The sequence below is a fragment of the Ceratotherium simum genome, chromosome X, assembly GCF_057802395.1.
Source record: "Ceratotherium simum simum isolate JZ-2026a chromosome X, ASM5780239v1, whole genome shotgun sequence".
In the NCBI taxonomy this organism is placed as follows: Eukaryota; Metazoa; Chordata; class Mammalia; order Perissodactyla; family Rhinocerotidae; genus Ceratotherium; species Ceratotherium simum.
The window spans coordinates 109,836,527-109,860,078 of NC_141940.1; the positions used below are offsets into that span (position 1 = coordinate 109,836,527).

General features: G+C 39.3%; 2 protein-coding genes across 2 annotated transcripts in view; one reads left to right on the top strand and one right to left on the bottom strand.

Annotated features, from left to right (window-relative positions):
- Window positions 1-207: 207 nt before the first annotated feature.
- On the bottom strand, window positions 208-23,061 carry CXHXorf58 (chromosome X CXorf58 homolog). Its single transcript, XM_014791169.2, has 9 exons — window positions 22,713-23,061; window positions 19,743-19,878; window positions 18,615-18,714; window positions 16,731-16,825; window positions 16,194-16,305; window positions 10,483-10,614; window positions 5,860-6,089; window positions 3,359-3,521; window positions 208-2,807 (listed from the first exon to the last, which is right to left on the bottom strand). The coding sequence occupies exons 2-9, from the start codon at window positions 19,856-19,858 to the stop codon at window positions 2,631-2,633; spliced, it is 1,125 nt and encodes a 374-aa protein (XP_014646655.1). The 5' UTR covers window positions 19,859-19,878; window positions 22,713-23,061; the 3' UTR covers window positions 208-2,630.
- Window positions 23,054-23,552, top strand: part of APOO (apolipoprotein O) — a 54,417-nt gene continuing 53,918 nt past the window's right edge. Inside the window, exon 1 of the mRNA XM_004435203.3 lies at window positions 23,054-23,241. Within this exon, the coding sequence (XP_004435260.1) occupies window positions 23,233-23,241 (9 nt within the window). The 5' untranslated portion in view covers window positions 23,054-23,232. The remainder of the gene's footprint in view (window positions 23,242-23,552) is intronic.

Here is a 23,552-nt window from a genome sequence, read left to right on the forward strand (position 1 = left end):
CATAAAAATGTTGAAAATAAGAAAAGATGGAAAAGGATATGCCAGGCAGATACTAACCAGAAGAAAGCTAGAGTAGCTCTGTTCATATTGGACAAAATAGCCTTCAAGGCAAAAATGCATTATTAGGAATAAATATAGTAACTGCATAATGATAACAAATTCAATTCACCAGGAAGAGACACTAATTCTGAAATTATATATGCATTTAATGATATCTTCAAACAACATACAGCAAAAATTGACAGAATTATGAGGAGAAACTGAGAAGTCCACCACCATAGTAGGATATAACATATAGCTTTCTCAGTAATTGACGTCATACAGATCAAAAATTAGTAGCATATAGAAAATACAAATAATACAATTAACAAGCTTGATCAAAAGGACACGTATAGAATCTTGTATCCAACTATAGAGAATGCATCTTTTTCTTAAGAGTACAAGAAACATTTATGAAAACTGAGCATACATTTGGCTATATAAAGCCAGTCCCAACAAGTTTCTCAGAATCAGTTATCATACAAATCATGTTCTCTGATTACAGTGCAATTAGGTTAAAAATAAATAACAGAAAGAAAACCAAAAGAAAGAAGACCATGCATGAAGATGTTCACTCTAGTGTTAATTACCTACAATAGTGAAAAATTAGAATGACTGAAATATCCAATGATATGGGAATGGTTAAGTAAATTATGCCTCATAATGGGCTATCATGTGGCCATTAAAAATTATTTTTTTTAAATGGACTGTGTTTAAGATATAATTAAGTGAAATTTTTAAATCTATATGTCACTTATAATTACAACCACGTGTAAATACGTGTATATTTAGATAGGTTAGAAAGATATAAGAAAATGAAGAGTTGTTATATTATACTGGTGAGATTATGTGTAATTCTACTTTTAAAAGGATTTTCTGTGATGTGGTTACATTGTTTAATGTAAGTTAAAAGAACCAATGGAAGACATGATCTCTGTCTGGCAGCTGATGCTAGTTATGCCTTAATATCCATTATCTCTTTCTCTTATAACAATAGAATTTTACTTGGGTACAAAACTGCCCAAAACAAGAGCACAGTTCGCAGCCTCCCTTGTAGCTAGACATTACAATGGGACAAAGTCATAGCTAATGAAATATGAGACGTGGGTGGGTGCCCTTAAACGTAAAGAATCTGTCCTACCTTTGTCCTTTTCCTTCATCTTGTTACCTGAAATCTTCCTTAGCTTTATTATTGCACATACTATGGATGGACTGAATCTGATATGCATTTGATTGGATGAAGGACTGCTTTCCAATTTAATGGATGAGAATATGCATGATTCATGAGGACAAATACGTATTTTCTATTCAACCAGTGTCCAGAACAAGCTCTGAAAACAAGGGGATTATCCATCCTATTTTTGGATAGCAAATGAGGATATTGAAGAGTACACATTTATGTTAAATATATTCTAGTGGGAATCATACACATTTACTCCAATATTCTTTATCATTTAAGAGAGTGTTTTAGCAGAGGATGAGATCCATTTATGGGCTGCTTTGCTTGAGTTAAATCAGCAATCAACCTCCACATTTTAAATGTTAAACAAAATCAAGAACTATATTTTTAAAGTTCAATAAATAATGCACTTTGTTTAATTATCACAGTCTCTGGTAAGGTTTGATACACTCCAATAGCCTGGATCACAAAAAATATCAATAATTTGTACCATATCAGGAATGGGAATTCATCAATTGAAAAGGAAATTGATAAATATTACTCAAAATCGTCTTTATACTTGAAAAATATCCCAAGTGCAATATTAAAGCAGATGCAACATTCTGCCCAGGTGCTTACAATGCTCCACAATGATTAGGTATGATATGTCATGCCTCCTGCAGCAACAAATTCATTATTATTTTTATTATAATTCAGAATAGGTCAATCACAAGCTGTTCTGTACAAACAACATGCTACTAAAAAAGAAAGACACTGGAGGCTGACTCAAGAGCAGCTTTTTATTCTGTGAATTCTAATATTTATGCTAAGCATGGCCTGTTCAGATATGTTTTTTTTTTAATTCATTTTATTTTATTTTATTTTGTGAGGAAGATCAGCCCTGAGCTAACATCCATGCCAATCCTCCTCTTTTTGCTGAGGAAGAGTGGCCCTGGGCTAACATCTGTGCCCATCTTCCTCCACTTTATATGGAACGCCACCACAGCATGGCCTGACAAACAGTGCATCAGTGAGCGCCCGGGATCCGAACCCGGGCCGCCAGCAGCAGAGCTCGCACACTTAACCGCTACGCCACGGGGCTGGCCCTGACATATATTTTTTAAATGAAAGAAAATCACAATTGAATAAAAGTTCCAGGGACTAATTTACTCATCATTTCTTGAACAAAACTGTATATGGTTAGTTTGAGGGCATCTAGTCAAAATAATTTATTGAGATTAAAATTCTGTCAGTAAAAAATATTGGTAGCTATGGTAATACAAAAAGAGCTTAAAAATCTGTCATGCATTTAGTTAAGAGAGCATACTGAGGGCTTGTTTATATTTTGTTTTCCTTTAATACTCATACTCATCATTTATAGACAGACAAGCAGATTGTTAAATAACTTGGTTTTCTGTCAATTAGCTGTGCATTAACATGATAGAGAATTATTAATACACAAGTCTTGACACCAAGCAAATAATTCCTTTTCTTCTTTTTCCAATTTGTCATCCGACATGAGTTCATTGACTTTCACAATGTCAAAAGATGGAGTGGAGAAAACCATCGTCTTTTGTTGCTTTGTACCTGGTGTGTCCATTTGCGGTTCCTAGGTAGAATTATAAATAAAAGCAGAAAGTGTTTTATATTTAGTTTTTACTACTTTATGTATTTATATTTGACTGTTAGCCTCATCTCAAAAAAATTTATAGCAGATTTTTAGAAAATTACAAAGTAATACGTGTTCATTGTAAACATTCCTACAATGTAGGAGTATACTGAGGCAGACTTTACACAGTATATAGCTTTTAATATGCTTAGATAGAAATGACTCCCATTTTGAGAAAAGCACCATTAGAGATGTGCTGAATCAACAGTGTTAACATACAGAGACAATAGGTTTTTTTTTTTTTTGCCAACTCATGCTAATGTGAAGCCAAAACAGCTGGTATTTATCAGAATAGCCACTCATATTGTTTAAGAATTTTTAAAATATGTGTTACTAAGAGGAATGTAGCTTTATACTACCCAAGGTATATACCAAAGGTGTTTCAGCCTTGATTGAACTATTGTAGGTTAGGAAAATTCCACTTATGGAAGTAGAATTACTTACAGTTTGAATATTGTCCAAAACAATGAATTTAGTACAAGTTAACTTACAGTCCCCACAGAAGCATTTTTTTCTTTAGCCATCTTAAAAGCTTTTTTCATTTTCTCAACTTTCATTTGAGCTTGCTTCGATCGACGACCCAGATGTTTAATTTGACTTTGCTGTTGGTAGGGCCGATATAAAGGTTGAATATTTGAGAAGGATGAAGGGCACCTAGAAAATATTTGTATTACAGACAGAAATATTGCACAAAATAAAATTTAAATGTAAAGCAAGTTCCAAATTTTATTAAAGCATCCTCTAGAAAATATATCACTGACCTCAGTACTTGGAGCAATATTGCATGTAAGTTTTTAGGCCAAAGTTATCATTTCTGCTTGAGTTACACAGCATAGTTCTTTATCTGCCACTTAAGAAGGTGTATAGATGATGACATTGAGACAATGATGATAAAAATTATAAAATGTGGCATCAATTTAAAATCAGCTTTCCTAGAAAATACTTGTAGTAGTCATTTGAATATTTTTTTTTAATACTATCTACTAACACAAAAAAGTATTAAATTTCATAATGGCTGAAAAAACAAGCTGTTTTTATCCTTGCTGGGATCAGACACAGTGGGTGCCATGCCCATAGTTCCCTTGGCCTTACCTTTGCAGGGCACATAGGCTCAACTTTCAACTGCCAGCATTGGCTTCACTCAGCCTGAGAGCTTTCTTGTGAAAACAAGAGCCCATGTGTGAGGAAGGTCCTGAGAATTAGTACCTCCCCTCCTAAGCAATCCTTAACCAGTGACTGATGGGCATTGGTGTATAAATATCCCAACTCCCTTGCCCCCTGAGGGATAACTTGAGTTGCATGTTCTACACTGGTTCAGACACTCCCAGGAGGAAATAAGTTTCAGTTACCCACAGTAGTAACTTGCTCGCTAATACACACTGTTTTGGCTGCCTATCTTTCCCTGTTTCACTTCCCTACTCCCTTTCATCAGTGGTTCCTGGAATCACCTCCCAAATCAACTACTCGTACTCAAATCCTTGCCTCAGAGTTTGCTTCTGGGAGATCCCAAACTAAGACTGCAATCAAAGAAGCCTTTAAGAAAGTACTTTTTCCTCTTCAATTGATTTAGAATTTGGCTACTTATTTGGCTCTTTAAGTGACTCATTCTTGGATATTCAGTAGCATGAGTCCAAATAGCAGGGAGCCCTAGGGTTATATATGGTGGCAGAGAAAATTACATCATTTATTTGACCTTGGCGGTAATAGGGTTAAGTTCTATATTCAGTGCTTATATGGATGAGTTAGAGAAAATCTATTTCATGATGACAGACTGCACCCTACACCAGGCCATCTGTCTGGCAAATGTATAGCCTTGATCAAAAAATAAAAGGGGTTAATTACATTATTGAGTCAGCACCACTCATCTCTACTCCTGAAAAAAAACCAGTATGTTTGCTTGACAGTGGGTCACCAGTGTCTTCTTCATGTACTAAAGGAGTATTTTTCATTTCAAATATAACTTTGTGAAAATAGACTACCAATAGGTCCTCTTCAGTCTTATTATCTCTTTCTTTTTCTTAAGAAAATAAGCTTAATTTATAAATAAGATGGGCTAGCTGAGACTTGGTAATAGAAAGAAAAAAGGAATATAATTGAAGCAGTCATATTCTGTCCATGTTGTTTCAGATCATAATACAGTCTATTTTGCTACAACATGTGTTTCTATAATGTGAATTGGCTCGCATGATATTGGTAAAGGAGGGAATAATGTCACTGTAATTTACACACAATTTATCCTTGGCAAAGGGAGCCAGAATAGCAAGAGTAGAATTATAACCTTCAGCAGGAAAAAGTCCTCAGCTCTGTGTGGCATGGGCAACAGGAGCCCCTTTGGCTGTATTTATGAAAACAAAAATTAGCACCCGCACCTAGGGCTCTCTCCCCAGAGAGGCACCCCGTCCTCCAACAGTCCACCCTTACTGCCCTCCACCCTACTCCCCGCCTTGGGTGGTTCTTGGTTCTTGACAGGTTGCACTGCCTCTCATGTCCACTTAAAAGGCAACCACACTGGCCCAGGGCTCCACTTCCACCTGCACTGTCTCAGTGCCCACTACCTGCTCTAATTAAAGAGTCACCAGCATTTCCACTCTATTGTACATTTTTTTTAAAGATTTTATTTATTTATTTATTTTTCCCCCCAAAGCCCCAGCAGACTGTTGTATGTCATAGCTGCACATCCTTCTAGTTGCTGTATGTGGGACGCGGCCTCAGCATGGCCGGAGAAGCGGTGCGTCCGTGTGCGCCCGGGATCCGAACCCAGGCCGCCAGTAGCGGAGCACGCGCACTTAACCGCTTGCGCCACCGGGCCGGCCCCACCAACTGTCCTTTTTGTTAGTGCTCTGTTTACAAAGTTGCATAAGTTTTGAGCAATCTGCCCCAACTCTATTTTTCCCATATGCCCCATTATTATCTTTAGTGAACTATTTGGCAGAATGTGAATATTTTCAGAAATGCCCCCAGTATTTTAAACCTGGTGAAAGATCACTTTTACCTAATTTCAGAAACAATCCGGAGCTGGCGCTGACGCATCTCTTCTGTCTGTGGTCTCTGTAACAGATGCTTCATTTCTTTTCGTAGACGGTTTGAGATTATTCCAGATTCTGCATAATCAACTATGTCATATATTATCATTGTCTTGGGAATGTTTTTGAGGTTTAATCTTCGCCAGTAGTTATTTCTGCCACCAGAAGACGCAGGGGTCTCATCCAGAAGACTGGAATACTATATGGAAAACACAATTAAGAATGATTGATTGTGGGTACTCTAGAATGTTTTTAGACACATTTCCCAAGGTTCCACTCAAACATCACTTCATCCAAAAAGCATCCCTTGATTCCATCTCTGAACTTTACTGGCATCTCTCTACTATGACTCTTATTACTGACAATCAATGTTTTAGCTATCTGGAAGGCAAAATCCTCGTCACACAGTATCATGCACATAGTACCACAGTCACTAAATATTTATTTACTGCATAAACATTTTAATGGCAAATATAACTCAGATAAATTAAACTCAGGATGAGCCTAAAAATTGAAAATAGCTATGTGATCTGCATACCTGGTAGTGCTCACTCATGACATGCTTGGGTTGAGAGGACATTTGCACAAATCTTTTTAGAAATAATGAGTTCATCTCTGGTGCTAAATGATGAATTTCACTATTTTTATTTGGAAAATTTGTAGAAATCCCACTTTTCTTTTTTTAAACTTAAAATATCAAATTAGGAATTTAAAAATGAAATATATATTCAATTCAACCTTATAAATGTTCATTTATGATAGGAATAGGGCAGGAGGAGCTACAATGCTAGGAAACGGAATAATAGCTAGGCATTTAGGGTATACCACACACACACACACACACTCACACTCATACAGGCAGTCCTCCCTTTGTATCATTTAGGCATGCACAAATTTCAATTACCACCATTTAATCAAATAAGCCAGTCCTTCAACAACATGGTTCAAATTTCAGTTATCACAGTATAACTGAGTAATTGCATTAGGTACAAACTCTGCTGCTAGCTCTTCAGTCCGTGGATCACTACATAAATAACAGATATGCATGGTGATTAGTGACAAATCTTGTCACTTCTTTCAAAGTGTGTCAGTGATTGGTCACTGCAGATCTGTTAGTTCACACACAGACAGCAAAGTATGTAGTTGTGTTGCCTCTTTGTCTCCCAGTGATAAACCCAGGTGACATTTTACAAAAATGAATAATCAAAAGAGGGAATAGGCCAACAAAGAAACAAAAAGTGGTAATTGTGGAAGTGAAATTCAAATAGAGTGTAAATGGAGTTTTAGAAGAAACAGGTGACCGTGGGGATGTTGACACTGCCCTCATTCAAGAGACTGCAGATAGGCAGTCAGAGGAACTTGGTGAAGGTGAATTTATCAACATAAATGAGGAAAGTGGCTGTGACGAAAAGGATGAAGCTGTCCCAGAGGAAGTGACGCTGGCAAAAAAAACCCACTTCACATTAAAGGAACTCTGAGATATTTCACAACATTTAAAACGCAAAAGATAAAATGCTGGTGGGTGATCCAAACTTAGAAAGGAGTATGACAATTTGCCAAGGCCTAGAGCAGATGCTCACTCCATATTATAAATTATATGAGAACAAGAAGCCAAGTACTATTTAAGCTATTCTTGATAAACTGGTTTTTTTACAGCTTTATTGAGATTCACATTCCATATAATTCACCCATTTAAAGTGTACAATCCAGGCTTTGGGGAAAAAAAAAAAAGGAGGAGGATTGGCAATAGATGTTAGCTCAGAGCCGGCCTTCCTCAGCAAAAAAGAGGAGGATTAGCATGGATGTTAGCTCAGGGCTGATCTTCCTCACACACACACAAACACACAAAAAAGTGTACAATCCAATGGTTTTTAGTATATTCACAGTTGATAAGGTTTTTACAAAGAAATAAAATACTTCAATTCTCATTGTTTCTAATGCTTTAAATTATAGTGTACTAAATAAGTGTTTTGCTTTTTTTCATTTTCTTATATATTTATAACAGGCAGTACCAGAGTTTTTAACATTTTGACAAGATTTTTTAAAGGTCATGGAGCAATTACAATTTTTCCCATCGATTATTAAGTTTGCTTTGCATGGTTTCAGCCCACATGGTCATTTTTTATGGCCCTGTACTACTGTGCAAAGTAAGGACTGCCTGCATATTTTATTTCCCGAGAGTAGAGTAGTAAAATGGGTAAACATGTCAGAACTTTCAATGATCTGCTCTGCACTTATAGCTATGTGACCTTGGGCAAGTTTTAAAAACTCTCATTAAACTCCATTTTTCTCATCTGTTAAAACAGTCACATAATTTACAAACTTGAAGATTAAAGAAGATAATATGCGGGCCAGCCCGGTGGCGCAGCAGTTAAGTACACGAGCTCCGCTTCAGCGGCCCAAGGGTTCGCAGGTTCAGATCCCGGGCACGCACCCCTTGTCAAGCCATGTTGTGGCGGTGTCCCATATAAAGTAGAGGAAGATGGGTACGGATGTTAGCCCGGGGCCAATCTTCCTTGGCAAAAAGAGGAGGATTGGCATCGGATGTTAGCTCAGGGCCGATCTTCCTCACACACACACACACAAAAATAGAAGATAATATGCATATAAAAGAGCTAAAAACAGTGCTGTGTCCATAAAGGGCTCAATAAATGTCAGCAATCATCATATCTCTCTCTTCCAATATGTCTATCTGGGGACTTCTTTCTATGACATCAATCCTTGGCATAGTCACAATCTGCAAGTATGTAACCCATGTCCTTAGCAAAGATAGCTGGCATCCCCAAGCTCTACTTATTTCCTAGTTCAATTCCCTAATCTTCTAGGTTAAGGCTAAAAGAAAGAAAACACAATTGGAAGTCTCTAAGGCACTGCATTAATTTCATGTTTCACATTGAAGAAACTGAACGAGTAGTTAAGGCCATATATTATTATTATGAGCTAGAACTTTGAGATTCGTTGTTTCTTTAGAACTTGTAAAATGGGGGTAATAATAGTACCTACTTCTTAGGGTTGTTATGAAAATAAAAGGAGTTGGTATTATATCAGCATTTGCTATTATTATTATTCAGGTATCTATTTTAAGTTCCTTGATTCAGCACTGCTGTCTGACCAGATATGCAAACCAGAAACCCAGGAGCCATACTGGACACCTTCCCTTAGCTTACCTCCCTGTCTGTCACCAAGGCCCACTGTTTTTATTCTCGAATTACCCCTTGCATCTCCAGCCTCACAGCCCTAAACCAAGATACCACCATCTCTCCTAAAATACTGCAGGGACCTCCAAACTGGGAGAAGGCTCTTACTGTCCTCTAATTCATTCCCTGCATTGCAGCCAGACGTTTCTTTTCACTCTAGATTGGATCACCTCATTTCTCGAAACACTGCACCAACTTCTCATTGCACACAGAATGAAGAAAAAAAAGACACCTTACTATGGTCGAAGGCCTGCATGATGATCTCTTACCGGCCCTCCAGCCTGACCGTATACCACACCCTCTGTGCTCTCTCTTCTCTAGCCCCACAGACCTGCTTTCAGGCCCTGCAGCTCCTCCTGCCACAGAGCCTTTGCCTGGGGTGTGCCAGCTGCTCAGCCCTAGACTGAGGCTGTGACACATTGTTGATTGCCTGCCCATCAACCATTTCCCACTTCTCCTTGCTCATGGAGCCCTGAATTTTTTTGTTGGGTATGAACTGGCAATATGCTCCAGGAAGGAGGGCCCCAGCACATGAACCATAATTGTTCTAAGTCAATTGTGGGAAATGATCCCATTTCCCTTTATCAGTGATTGGTTTAGGGGGAGCATGTGATCCAGGCCTGACCAACGGGATCTGAGGGGAAGTCTGTTGGGGCTTCTGGGAAAGATTTTTCTTCCTGAAATAGAGAAAGATGCTAGGAGTCCCCTTCTTCCTGCCTTTGAAAGTAGTTGAGAATGCGACAGTCATCCTGTTACCATGTAAAGGAAGCCAAGAGAACTGTAGAGTAGCCCACCCAGACTTCTGATGTCCTTGAGCTGCTGCATTAGCTAACCCAGGACCCACCTATCTGGGGACTTCTTACCTGGGACAATAAATGTCCTTTATTATTTAAGCCTCTTGTGGTTGGGGATATTCTCTTACTTGTAGCAGAAAGTATCCAACCAACAATAGAACTCTTCCTTATTAGATCAAACCCCCATCATGCACTCTCTTAGCACCATGTATTTATTTTTTATTGAGATAAAATTCACATAATATAAAATTCACTATTTTAACCATTTTAAGTGAATTTAGAATAGGCAAATTTAGAGACACAGAAAGCAGATTAGTGGTTGATAGTAGCTGAAGTGATGAAGGAATGGGAGTGACTGCTTAATTGATATGAGGTTTCCTTTTAAAGGTGACAAAAAGGTTCTGGAACTAGATGGTGGTGATGTTTGCACAACACTGTGCATGTTCTTAATGCCACTGAATTGTACACTTTAAAACGGTAAATTGTATACTGTGCGTATTTTACCATAAAAAAAATGTACGATTCTTTCTTCTTGGAGGATAGGGTCAGAAGGCTTTTATTGTTGTTGTTTGTTTTCAGTATCTAAATCTAAGTTCCTTACTTGCATGTAATCTTTCAGGGTGACAATATCTATTTTATCACTTATTTTGAACTTCTGGAAAAGATATTCATCTTCCATAATTTGATGGTAAAATTTCTTTTTCCCCATTATTTCACAAGCATCAACCACTGCCTATAAAGAGAACAGAAAATAGACGTTTAAAATAGTTGTAGAATAGCAATAATTATCAGCACACACTTTACATGTTTTCTGACAAATACATCAAATATTGTTCCTTTCTTCCAGCAGCTTGCAATTCAATAAAAAGACTATATTTACAAAGAAAAGATTATATAGGGATGTTTAAACCACTTAAAATTTGTTTCCATAACCGTATCTACATAGTCTTGAAATGTAGCTAGAGGAGTAAGCTGAGTCTACAATCCTCAGAGGACCACAGTTCTTTTAAAAAAATTTGTTTTTCCCCCTTAAAAAACATTATTTTCCCTTAAAAAACAAAACAAACCTATAACGTCATTCATGCTGTCAATGCAGAAAAAACTCACCTGGTTATTAAATAGGTTGCCCTAGGAACTGCAATGAAAAGTGTCCCTGGGGCCAGCTCCCGGGGCCAGCTCGCTTTTATGTGTTAGTTAACGTATCACCCCCAAATGGAAACATGTATGTTTCAGATTGCTTAGACCTCTCTCTCCTTCACACTTCATTCTAAGTAGCCAAAGAGTAGCAAAGGGTTTTCTTTTCCTCTCCCAAATGTCAATATTTTGTACTCAAGGAAAGCACTTGAGAGGGCCGAGATAGAAGAATCCAGAAAATAAGGAGGCTCAAATTCTGTCTGGCCCTATTTGCATCATACCCTTCCACGTATACCTATCCTTGTGCTAAGAGCTATACATAGACTGTGAGTAGAGACGTAAGTACTCCCCACCCTCCTACCCACCCCCCTTAAGTATGTGCTGACTCTTCTTCTAACACACATTTATATTACCTATCTGTGCTTCTGGCCACAAAGGGTATGCTTATGTGAAGGGAGACTGGCGTAGATGAAAATTCAAATATCTTTTGATTCCATATCAGTTTTTCTTTTCCTTTGTATCTCAGAATGTGATATTTGTGAAAGTTTGGGAACTCTGTTACAATGCTGATATAAGGCCATAGAAGAGTGGTTGAGATAGGATTGAAACTTGGAATCTCTGTTCTTTTTACGTAACACAAAATACAACAGTGAGCCTTAATGTATTTTCTATTCTAATTCTCACTTTTGTTATCCAGAGTATTCCTTTTTTATTTATTTTGAATTCCAAAGCTTAGAACACAGATAGATATGGGAAAATGAAAGAAAATATTCAGATGGTTGTAGTTTTATTTCTAACGCACTAAATTGAAGGGACAGAAACAGTTCACTAAAAATGTGATGGAACCTTCCTTTAGGCAGATCATTTTTATTTTACGTTTCTTTATACACTATGCATCTAAAGAAAAGGCAGTATTGGCATGTATGTCCATTATGCTTTCCTGCAATTAATTTCCTGTGGGTTCTAATTAACCATCCCCACAGTGACACCAAAGGTAAAAGCAAATAGTTGTACACTGAAGAGGTCTGAAACCATGGAAGTTCTGCTTTGAGAATTTCTTTAGATAGAACTATATTTTACTTTAGCTCAAGTTACTTAGAAAAGGTATTTCTTGTCAGTTCCTGCCTCTTCTACTCCATTCAGCCACCACCAACAATCTCTCCAAGACCCAGTTTCCTTATTTGTACGGTGCCTCAGCTGTGTGGCTCAGCTGTGTCAGGCCCCTCCCAGTCTCTCAGCCAAAAAAAACCCCACGCCTAGCAGCACAGGGCAGGCTCGCTGTCCACTTGTGACAGGGGTTTGAAAAAAGTTTGCCCTACAATGTCCAAGATGTTCTTTCTCAGACATCTGCTGTGTATGGCCAGATTCAGGAATGTTCTTCTGGATAGGAAGGGATGGGAAAGAAGAGCCCAGCCCCAGGAGGAAGGGAAGGGCGAAAACTAGGCAAAGATTCCAGGATAGCAGCCAATCAGACTAGGATTCAAGAGGCAGGTTCCATTCTTAGTGGGTGACTCAAAGGGTCAGAGGGGGGCATCTCTAAATTTGACACTTCCCCTGATACCCAGCATCACTGTGGCCCAGAAGCCCCCACAGCCCTGCGGCTACTTGCTGGGCTACATCCATACTTGGGCTTGTCAAGTTACTCTAATATCTCAAGTCACTTTCCTGCTCAGCTGGAAGTTCTCACTCATGAAGGTAGTAATAACTGGTATCTCTGCATGGAACAGAGTTTCTTAGTTTGGAACAGTTCAATTATATACAGGCTCAGAATTAATAAAACAACCATAACTGCTGGTGTTGTTTCAACCTCGTAATGTGCACAGTACGGCGGAAACACGGAGAAGTGTTCAAGTCTCAGTTCCGCCCCTGACAAGCCTCTCCAAGTCCCAGCTTCCTCATAGGCAGAATGGGAATAACATGTACCTCACCGGAGTTATCAGGGGGCCATATAAGAGAACGTATTTAGCGGGGTTCTTGACTCAGGAGTAACCTGGTTAAGAGCATGCGCGCTGGAGGCAGGCTCACTGGGTCTCGATGTCAGTTCCTTCACTTTCCAGTTGTGAGACCTTAGGCAAATTACTTAGTCTTTTTAAAATGAAGATAATAACAGAATTTACATTCTAGAGTTTATGAGAATCAAATGATAATGCACAAAGAATGTTTAACACTGTACTTGATAGTGCTCAATAAGGGCAGCTATTATTAATAATAATGCTTTTCCTTTTTACATAAATGCCCAATCCTCAAAAAGAACAGGGATCTTCAATTTAAAATAACAGTTGCTGGAAGTTAACGTTTAAGAATTGGCAATTACCCAGAGGTATTCTAGGCCATTATGGGGGGCACCCTTAGGACAGTCCTTGTCAAATTATATTGTGCCTAGGATTGCCTGGGGATCTTGTTAAAAAGCAGATGCTGGGCTGGCCGGTGGCTTAGCGGTTAAGTGCGCGTGCTCCGCTACTGGCGGCCTGGGTTTGGATCCGGGCGCGCACCGACGCACCGTGTGTCCGGCCATGCTGAGGCCGCGTCCCACAAACGGCAACTAGAAGGATGTGCAGCTATAACATACAACTATCTACTGGGGCTTTGGGGAAAAAAAGGAGGAGGACTGGCAATAGATGTTAGCTCAGGGCCGGTCTTCCTCAGCAAAAAGAGGAGGACTGGCATGGATGTTAGCTCAGGGCTGATCTTCCTCACACACACACACACACAAAATGCAGATGCTGATTTGGTGGGTCTGGGGCGGGATCTGAGAGTCTGCATTTCTCATAAGCCCCAGGGGATGCCAGTGCTGCAAGTCTGCAGACCATACTTTGAGTAGCAAGGCTTTAGACCATTCTAAATATAGTTGGTAGACTAACTATAGTGACAACCCTCTGTAAATAAGCATTGCTCTGAAAATAGATCATCGAAGTAGGTAACTGAACAACATCTCTTTTTTGTACACATGGCTATCCAATTGTTCTAGCACCATTTGAACTGCCTTGGCACCTTTGATGAAAATCAATTGATCACCCATGTGTAGGTCTATATCTGAATTCTCTACTCTATCCTATTGATCTACACGTCTATCTTTATGCCATCACTACATTGTCGGGATTACTGTAACTTTTTAAGTCTTGAAATCAGGTAGTATAAATCTTCTAACTTTGTTCTTCTCCTCCAAAGTTGTTTAGGCTATACTGCATTCTTTCACTTGTTTTTGCTTTTTGTTTTTTTGTGAATATATGAGAAATGCCATTGGAAAATGATAAGGAAACAAAACTAGAAATGGAAATAAGAATGAGGGAAAAGAAGGAACAACAATAACAAAATCAGCGAAACTCCCCTCCTTCATAGGTGAACTTAGATTAAACATCTGAATGGACTGAAACCGACTTATTTCTGTCATATTAAGAAATAAGTAAAGGTAGAAAAGTTGTATCAGTTTGCTAAAGACACAATTTCTACATTTAAAGAGTGAAGGAGTTGGGTAAACTTATAGTGAGAAAAATTCCACTTCTACAGATTTCCATCAACCATGAATCCAAGTGTTACCCGAGTTTGTTCTGAAGCTGAACTAAAGGGAAAAAAGAACCCTAAGCTTTTCTCTTCAAGTTGGGTATGTGCTGATCATTTAAAACCCTTTATAATGTTTAGTGAAAAAACTCAAGCTGAATAGTATGATCGCATTTTTATAAGAAGAACAAAAAAATTTAAAAACATATTTGTGTGTGTATTTCATGGGGAAAAAATGAAGGATACACAGCAAACTATTCACAGCGATCACTCTATGCGAGTGAAAGCTGTAGCACAGAGAAGAAAGGCATAAAGGCATATTTTCCTTTTTTAAAAAATCTGTGCTATTTCCTTTTTTTCTAACAGTTACTTTGTAATTTAAAGTAAAAATTTAAGTTATTATACAGCATTCTAATGAGTTTTAATATACACACAGTGCTTTCCAGTCACAGCCTCTAAGGTTCTCATTTGCTCCAGCCTGGGGACAGCAGGGGCCTCCAGGAGTGAGCCCGGGAGAATTTCAGTTCCTGGAAAAGCCCCATTACATAACCTCAGAAAAGCAACAATTGATGATACTTTACAGAGACAACTATAAGCCTATTCTGTACATAAACGTGGCATGAATTTATTCCTTGAATGTAGGATAAATATCTACTTTCCCATATGAAGTCATTCTATATAGATGAATATTAATGTTTCTGAAACACTAAAACACCTAATTCATTTGATACATTTCTGAAACTGAGTTAAATTTTCTCTGATATTGCCTGAGAACACAGAGAAAAGCAGTCTCTTTTCCTTTTCTAATATTCTTCAGAGAATAAATGCTGCACATGCCGCATCTGATGGGAAACTGTGTGGTCTTCTACCCTGAATATGTGCCATTACTTTTCATTTCAGATGGGCCGTACTTTTCATGTAAAATACTTCCAGAAGGCTACAGGAAAATAATCTTTGATGTATGGTTTATAAAAAGCTAAATATGAGAATGTACACTTTTTTTTTACTCAATTACAGTCATTTGTATAAGGGTCAAAAGAGTAAAATCTATGCTGTACATCCTTGCTATTAAAAGTGTGGCCCATGAACCAGCAGCAGCGGCAGCACCCGGGAGCTGGTTAGAACTGCAGAATCTCAGGCCTCATCCCAGATCTACTGAATCAGAAATGCATTTTCACAAGATCCTCAGGTGATTCCTATGCTGTAGACACAATTATGGTAAATATTCATGAAACTTAAAAGTATGAGAACTCATGTAAAAAAAGGATTAATATTTTAAAAGTTCATTTCCAATAGTCCAGCACACTTTCTCTAAATATGCTACCAGAATCAAAGAAACAATGATAAAATGCCATTAAAACAAATAAGATTGCATCAAACGTTCTGCATAATTTAAAAGCCCTGACCCATCAGCCACTTCAGTCCATTATTAACAAACCCAAATTTTAATACAAAGAAAACTGATGGGTATTTTCTAGGGCGTTATATAAGTAATTCATTCCAAATATTTTTTAGCTAATAAATGGAGACACTTTAAAACATGATGCTTAAAACAAGTACTACCTGCCTGCTGGGCTGTTTAATGGTGAAATAACTTAGACCATATACTTTGAATGCAATTCAGATACTACATAGATGTTAAGAAGCAAAATTAACAAAATGTACATCATGAAATATCACCTCACTTGACGGCTTTAATAAATTTTTTCCATTGAAATACTTGTAACCCTGGCCTTCGGTATGAAGAAAAATTTTAAACACGATGAAAGGTGGAAATGTTTCGCCACTAAATCTGAAATAAAGACCAAAAATTAGTCATTTGGCTTCAGGTTTTGGAGTCAGTTACTTCTTCCCCTTGTACTTAAGGTGGTTCACATAGTTTCTTGCATGCAGGGTAAAGGCTATGCCAGAGCATAGAAAGAACTGGTAATGAAATGCATTACAGAGGATGAAAGAGCCACATTTTGGTGTGTGTGCTCATAACTATTCTCATGTGTGTGTCAGACTGGACACATCATGGGAGATGAGAGCCACTCAAGGCAACTTTAGGCCCAAGAGTCATGCCTCAGTTTCTTCACATAATAAATGTGAATAAGAATAACACATTTACTTTGTAATTATATCCTGAGAAGTTACGAGGACTTAAGAAAATAAATTTCTAAGATTTCTTCATATTAACTAAGTACTTCTTGAAATAAATCAGCATAGAAACATTACCTGAATCTAACTTTACACTTCATGCTAGGATCTTTAACAAGCTCAGCCTCTAAGGGGCTCACTTTCTTCAGTATTTCATGCGACACAAAATGCTCCTGAAATAGATGATGATACTATAAATGGAAAGTGGTACCCTGCTCAGACACAATTTACTGAAAATAACAGAGGTGGCATAATGAAGTGAAAAGTACACCAGACTTAAAGTTCTGAAGACCTGGGTTCTAGTCTTGGCTTCTCCACATATCATCTGTGTAGCCTTGAGTCAGTTACTCCTTTTAGCCTCCAAATTTGGGCATGTGTCCCTCCTTGAGATCCCAAGCGCTGTTCTTTCTCTATGACAACACTTTGCACAATATATTGTAATTAACTATAAACTCATCTGTGTCTCCTAGTAGACTATAAGCTTCATGAAGGTAGGGGCAGTGTCTTTCTTCTTTACCACTGTATTCCTAGCATGAGTATAGTGCCTGGAACATAGCAGGTGCTTGACAAGTTATTTGATGTTGAATGAATCACTTTAAAATGAGGATGATAACAGTAATGTTACTAGCTTTTAAGCACCTTTTTTATACCACATACTACATTAGCTGCCTTATACACACAACCTCATTTAATCCTTATGACTCAGCAATATTACTCGAATATTACCCTTCCCATTTTACTGAGCAGGCTGAGGCTCTGGGAGTGTCTGAAACTCATCCAAAGGCATACAGGTAGTAAACAGGGAAGCCACGATTTAAACTTAGATCTGTTTGACTCTAAAGCCCTGACGCCCCATCCCCATAGGATGACCCTGCCCAATCTTAATGCCTATGATAATCACATAAAAATGTACACCAAAGGGCTTTTAAAATGACAAAGCATTATTAATGTAAGGTAGTAACTTGAAACATTAGGATAACGTTTTTCTGTTACTAAACGAGTCTAAAATTATGACAAAACTAGTATTATGATAATTAATTACAAGTTCCATATGTGAAGATAATGGACAATGGACCTGAAATGTCACGAGTTTACCGGGGTGGGTTTTCTCTGACGCATTTAGCTTTTACTGACATAAGAAATGGTTCTGTGGATCAGATGGTGAAGAAGTGTACATATTGCTCAGACTTTATGATTTTTTTCAGAGCTGCTAAAATTCCCTTAATGTGACTATTACTAATTATAGACTACTGTAATCATGGGTGATTTTATTAGAAGAATATTTGGTACTATATGCAGGAAGGCTTAATACTCTGCCAAGGTTGCCAGAATTGTTTTTTTGGGGAGTCGGGCAATATGCATCTTGTTTTGTTTTTTTTGTGTGTGTTTTTTTACTCAAATAGGACCATATTATTCATGGTGTTTTGCACTTGCCTTTTTCACTAACGAGATATCTTAGCTATCTTTCTATCACAGAATCATATGCAAGGCTGCAAGGTTTAACACTACGAAAGCACCAACACTTATTTAACCAGCATCCTATCAATGGACATTATGTAGTTTACTCTCTTTGCTGTTACAAACAATACTGCAATGAAATTGTACATATATTATAGAATGAATTCCTAGAAGTGAAATTGCTGGGTGGAAGGTAAGGGTACTTTTAATTCAGAGATTTTTATTGTTGGAAGATCACTGTCTCACATCTTCAAATAAAAAAATCAAATTTTTAAAAACATCATACTGGTTTCAGAAAAAGAAATAATAGTCACCCATGTTAAAAATAAATCCAGAAATATTCATTTAGGGCTAACCGAAGAAGCAATCCCAGAACCCCATGCAATATTATTAGATTCAAATAGAAGAGATAAAAAAGGTTATATATTCTACTTTTACTTAACAGACCTTTTAGCTTAATAAGTAATTAAATCTGTCAGAGAAAACAAAAAGCAAAATACATACCGCTGCACAAATTGTGTGCTTTAGGAGCTGAAATATTGTTTTGTCCATATGAGCTAACCAAGCTCTCTGTATCGTTTGAGCTGAAATATCTTTATTAACTCTGAGAGAAAAAAAGAGGCTGAGATTTGTGAAATATTTTTCATTTTCCTAAAATCTTGGGGAGCTCTGAATTTATGCTTCCTCCTCCTGTACCTCCCCATCCCCCACCCTAAAGCTGACCTAATGAGGAACATTTGGATGTGGTAATTGGAACTGGTCATTTGCAGAATCTAGTCAGAATGAGGATATGAAATACTTGATATTTCCCTTGAGATCAAAAAACAGTCCTGGCTTAAACTTTATCATCAAAAGGCATATATATTATAAATAAAAAGTGTGAGGGAACAAACTTGTTTTCTAAAAACATCCACGACCTAAAATGATTCCATTATGGTTAGTTCTTAAAAACACTGTCCAACTAGTTCAAGTGCTATGAAAATAGAATGAGGAATAGTCAAAGTTACAGCAGGCCCCATTCTCTTCTGGGAGCAGATGACCATGCTCTAGAAAAAGAAACTCCCTTCTCTATCTTTGCTTGAACCAGGCTTATTCCAGTCAGGCCAGAGAATTATTCTACTTTTGATCATATCCCAGCACTGGCAGATTGTAGGGATCCCCCTCTCTGAGATTGGCCCACCCTGTCACTACCCCTCATAGGGCTACATGCAAAGAGAGGTAGGTACTCCTGTATAACGTCACCGTTAGCTGGCAAAATGCAGACTACAAGATGTTAGAGTAAAAAAGGCCTGAAATATGGAAACAAATCTTTGAATCCCAGCTGATGCCATTTATTAGCTGTTTAACCTTCTGCAAATCACTTACCTTCTCCCACTTGCTGCTTCCTCATCTACAAAATGTAATAATAAGATTGCTTCACCGGGTTGTGTCAGGATCAAAGAGATGTGTGTTAATATACTTTGTAAATTATGAAATACTATAATTATAATACTTATTATTCAATTCAAAAGTAATTTTAAAACACAAAATCTGTAACTTACAAAACAAGAAATGTTGGATGTTAGCTAGGTAAATACCGTATGGAAACTGTCCAGTTGTGGAAAATGATACAGGCGATACATGGCTACTTACTCTTGTATTGTCTTTGTCTTTAAAATATTTGACGAATGTACTTTGCGGCCTTTTCCTGAAGGTGGATTATCTGATTTTGAAACACCAGTAACCAATGCCTTTGAGGAACGACTCATTTTCCTTACAATGGAGTACTCTGAAAGTACATAAATTAAGCATTTGAGGTCATAATCTATATTATTACACTGGACAAGACTCAAGTGCCATATGATTGTTGCACTAATTCCGGAACCCCTTAGAAAGGAAGGCATCGTGGATCTCTTAATGTTGCTTACAGTTTACATTGTCTGCACTGCAGCTGGAATGAACTTTTTAGAGCAATAATCCAACCTTATCACTCCCCAACTTAAAATCTTTCAGGGACACCTCATTTCTTCCAAACTAAAGCCCCAGACTCCTCAGAAAGGCATTCAAGTCTTTTCACAATCTAGTTCCATTCTCTTTCAAATCTCAAAATACCGACTTTCATCAGCATTCCTCTCCATGCTCTGTGAGAACAAGAACTTCTTGCCAAAATCATTCAATGTTTTACAACTCTGCCGCTGATCATGCCACTTCCTCTACCTGCAATGACTTCTCTACCACCAGCAAACATCAATTCATCCTTCAAGACCCCAGTTAATTGATGCCTCTTCTCTGAAGTTTTTCACCTTCTCTTTTTTACAGAACTGCTCACTCCTGTCTCCAAGGTCCCATAATACTGTATATGTTTTTCTTTACAGTACTTCTCATATCGCGTCATATTTGTTTTCTTGGCTGTCACCCCAACAAGCTCGCTGAGACATCAGGAGACATCTTGCTAACTATGGAATCCCCAATGCCTAGCAGAGTGGAGGGTTTTTACAAGCTTGTCTAAAAACTTTCCATCCGGTTTTTTTTTTTTTTAAAGATTTTGTTTATTTTATTTTTTCCCCCCAAAGCCCCAGTGGATAGTTGTGTGTCGTAGCTGCACATCCTTCTAGTTGCTGTATGTGGGACTCGGCCTCAGGATGAACAGAGAAGTGGTGCCTCGATGCGCACCCGGGATCCGAACCCGGGCCACCAGCATCGCAGCACGCGCACTTAACCACCAAGCCACAGGGCCGGCCCTCCATCTGGTTTTATCATGCAATAGCTGTGTGAGTTTGGGCAAGTCCCTTAACCTCTCAATAGCTTAGTTCTCTCCTTGGCAAAATGAGAGGGTGTGTACTTAATGATCTGATTCTACCTCTTTCTATCCTTTGACACATTACTCCAATTTGGATGCAGCTCCCAAATTCTTAGTCTCTGCTTAGTCTCTTCTACTAAACCAGGGGCTCTTGATCTTTTCTTTTGGTGCCATGGACCCTACAGACAGACTCTAAGAACTATATACATATTTTTTTTTTATAATTTTATTTTATTTATTTTTCCCCCAAAGCCCCAGTAGATAGTTATATGTCATAGCTGCACATCCTTCTAGTTGCTATATGTGGGACACGGCCTCAGCATGGTCGGAGAAGTGGTGCGTCAGTGAGCGCCCGGGATCCGAACCCGGGCCACCAGCAGCGGAGCCGTGCACTTAACCACTAAGCCACGGGGCTGGCCCAAGAACTATATATTTTTAAATGCATAACATAAAATACATAGGATTACAAAGGACTCCAATTATATTGAAATCATTCTCAAAATATTTTCAAAAATAAAATCATAGAAATGTGTCTTCTTTATGCACTAAGTAAAATGAGAGCTCTAATAACTACTGTACTTGCGAAGTGGTAATGAGCAGAAATATTTCAAGAAATCTGCCATGACTGTAATGTGATATGAAAATATCTGTGCTTTCTATTGATGACAAAGCCACAGAGACTGCTGATACTACTGTGGTTTTTGCCTACACTATAGTTGAAAGATATGCTAAAGTTCAGTTAGAGGTTAGTGAAAATAAAGTTGTCAATTTTTCCCCATCCAAGTTCACGTACCCCTTGAATTAAGAACTCTTGCCTTAATTTATCGCTATACTTCACACTTTTATATAAATAGGACATTCCCTTACTTATGCAGAGCCTTCAGAGTCTACTCAATATTTCTCCTTGGGGATAGGTATGGGGATGGCTTGGAACATACAATTCTCTCGAGAAAGAGAAAAGCAGCCCTTAACACCCGGGAGCTGGCCTGGCACTCACAGCTGGGCTTCAGTGTTACCCTGGCTTCCTAACAACACCCAATCCAGAGCAAAGCCCCTCTTCCTTGAACTCACCCCAAAATCACCCAACCAAAGCCCAAATCCTGTAATAAATCTTTGTAACACCCAATTACTGAGATGCCCCACTGTTTTCCAAGGTGTGGGTTTTCCTCGCAGCAATGAGAAATAAACCCAACTTGTTCAACTACAGATGTGTTCCCAGTGGTCTTTGGCTGGATGGCAGTGACACGCCATCACACAAATCCCCAAATTCTTCTGGATGCCCCCCTGGATGGATTTACACTTTTTATGGGGTTAGGATGTGAAACAAGAATGAAATATGAAACACACCCCCATTATGAGACACTATAATAATTATTTAGGCAAGATCACAGGCTTTAAAGGTAGACTACCTAGTTTGGATCTTGGCTTCCCATTTTCCTTCTGTGTGTCCCTGTAAATTACTTCTCTGTGCCTCAGTTTCCTCATCTATTAGATTGGGAATAATAATCGTGCCCATCTACTTGGGTTGTCGGAAAGATTAGATGAATACGTGCAAAGAGCTTAGATAAGAGCTGGGCACATAGTAAACTGCCGGGTTAGTGCTCGCTATTCTTGTTCATAAGCTGATTACTGTCATTATTACTTATTTCTACTAGTTTTAAGGGACCGACATTTCATTCTCAGTGAGGGGCATACGCTTAAGTATTTTAAAGAGAAAAAAAGAGATCAGGGCCCTTCGAGACTAAAGGACGTGACAAATTAGTTTAAATTTAAAACCTCAGAAACGTCCAGCCCACAGTAAAAAAAAAAAAAAATCGGAAAACCTTTTGCGAGGTGAATCCAGGCCCCGAGGTCAGCGGCTTCCGGCTGCGAGGCTTTCGCAGCCGCCCGAGGCCCTCCGAGCGCCCTCGCCCGGCGGCCTCGGCGCACAGGATTCCCAGCCCACGCCTCTGGGCGCCCAATAGCGGCGGCGAAGGCCGATTCCCAGTGCTGTGCCGCGCCCGGCGCCTCGCTCCTCGCGCCCCCGCGTGCCGCCCACACTGAGCTGGCGCTTTCCTGCCGCCTAGCAACCGCCGGCTCAGGGGCGGAGCTTCCTGGAGGGCGGGGCTTGTGTTTTTTTGGGCCGGGGCGCGACGCTCTGCAGCTCCGCGACGCCGCTTCCAGCCCAGGCTTCTGAACTAAGCTTTCGCAGGATCGAATTGGCCGTACGGCCGGCCGTCATCCGCACCGCGGCCCGCCTGCAGTGGGAGGAATCAGGGCCCTACCCGGCCGCCGTATCCGCCTCTCTGTAGTGGGCGGGGCCGGGGCCGGGGTGACCCCGCCGGAACCGCCGCTGCCAGCAGCATGTTCAAGGTGAGAGCGTGGAACCGGGTCGCAGCTGTCACCGCCCCCTCTCGGCTTCCCGGAGCCCTCCTCGAGCTCTTGTGGGCCTCTCCGGGGACCAGGCCCGGCTCGTCCCGAGGCTTTTCCCGCCTCCGGACCGGCTGCGTCCCAGCCCCCGGTTCATTCACCTGTCCGCTTGGAGCGAGCAGCTGCCGGGCGGAGGCGTGAGACCCCGGGGTGGGTGGGGGAGCTCTTTTGGTCGTGCTCTCCTTAATAAAATACTTTAAAAAGTTAAAGTGCCCCCCAGAGTCTCCACCCTGCCCCCCACCGGCTTGTGCTCT

Coding starts and splice junctions, on each gene's coding strand:
- CXHXorf58 (XM_014791169.2), bottom strand. CDS start 19,858: ATGAGTCGTTCCTCAAAGGCATTGGTTACTGGTGTTTCAAAATCAGAT. Junction 16,826..18,614: donor AGCACACAATTTGTGCAGCG/GTATGTATTTTG, acceptor CATCTATTTCAG/GAGCATTTTGTGTCGCATGA. Junction 10,615..16,193: donor TATTAAAGCCGTCAAGTGAG/GTGATATTTCAT, acceptor TTCTCTTTATAG/GCAGTGGTTGATGCTTGTGA.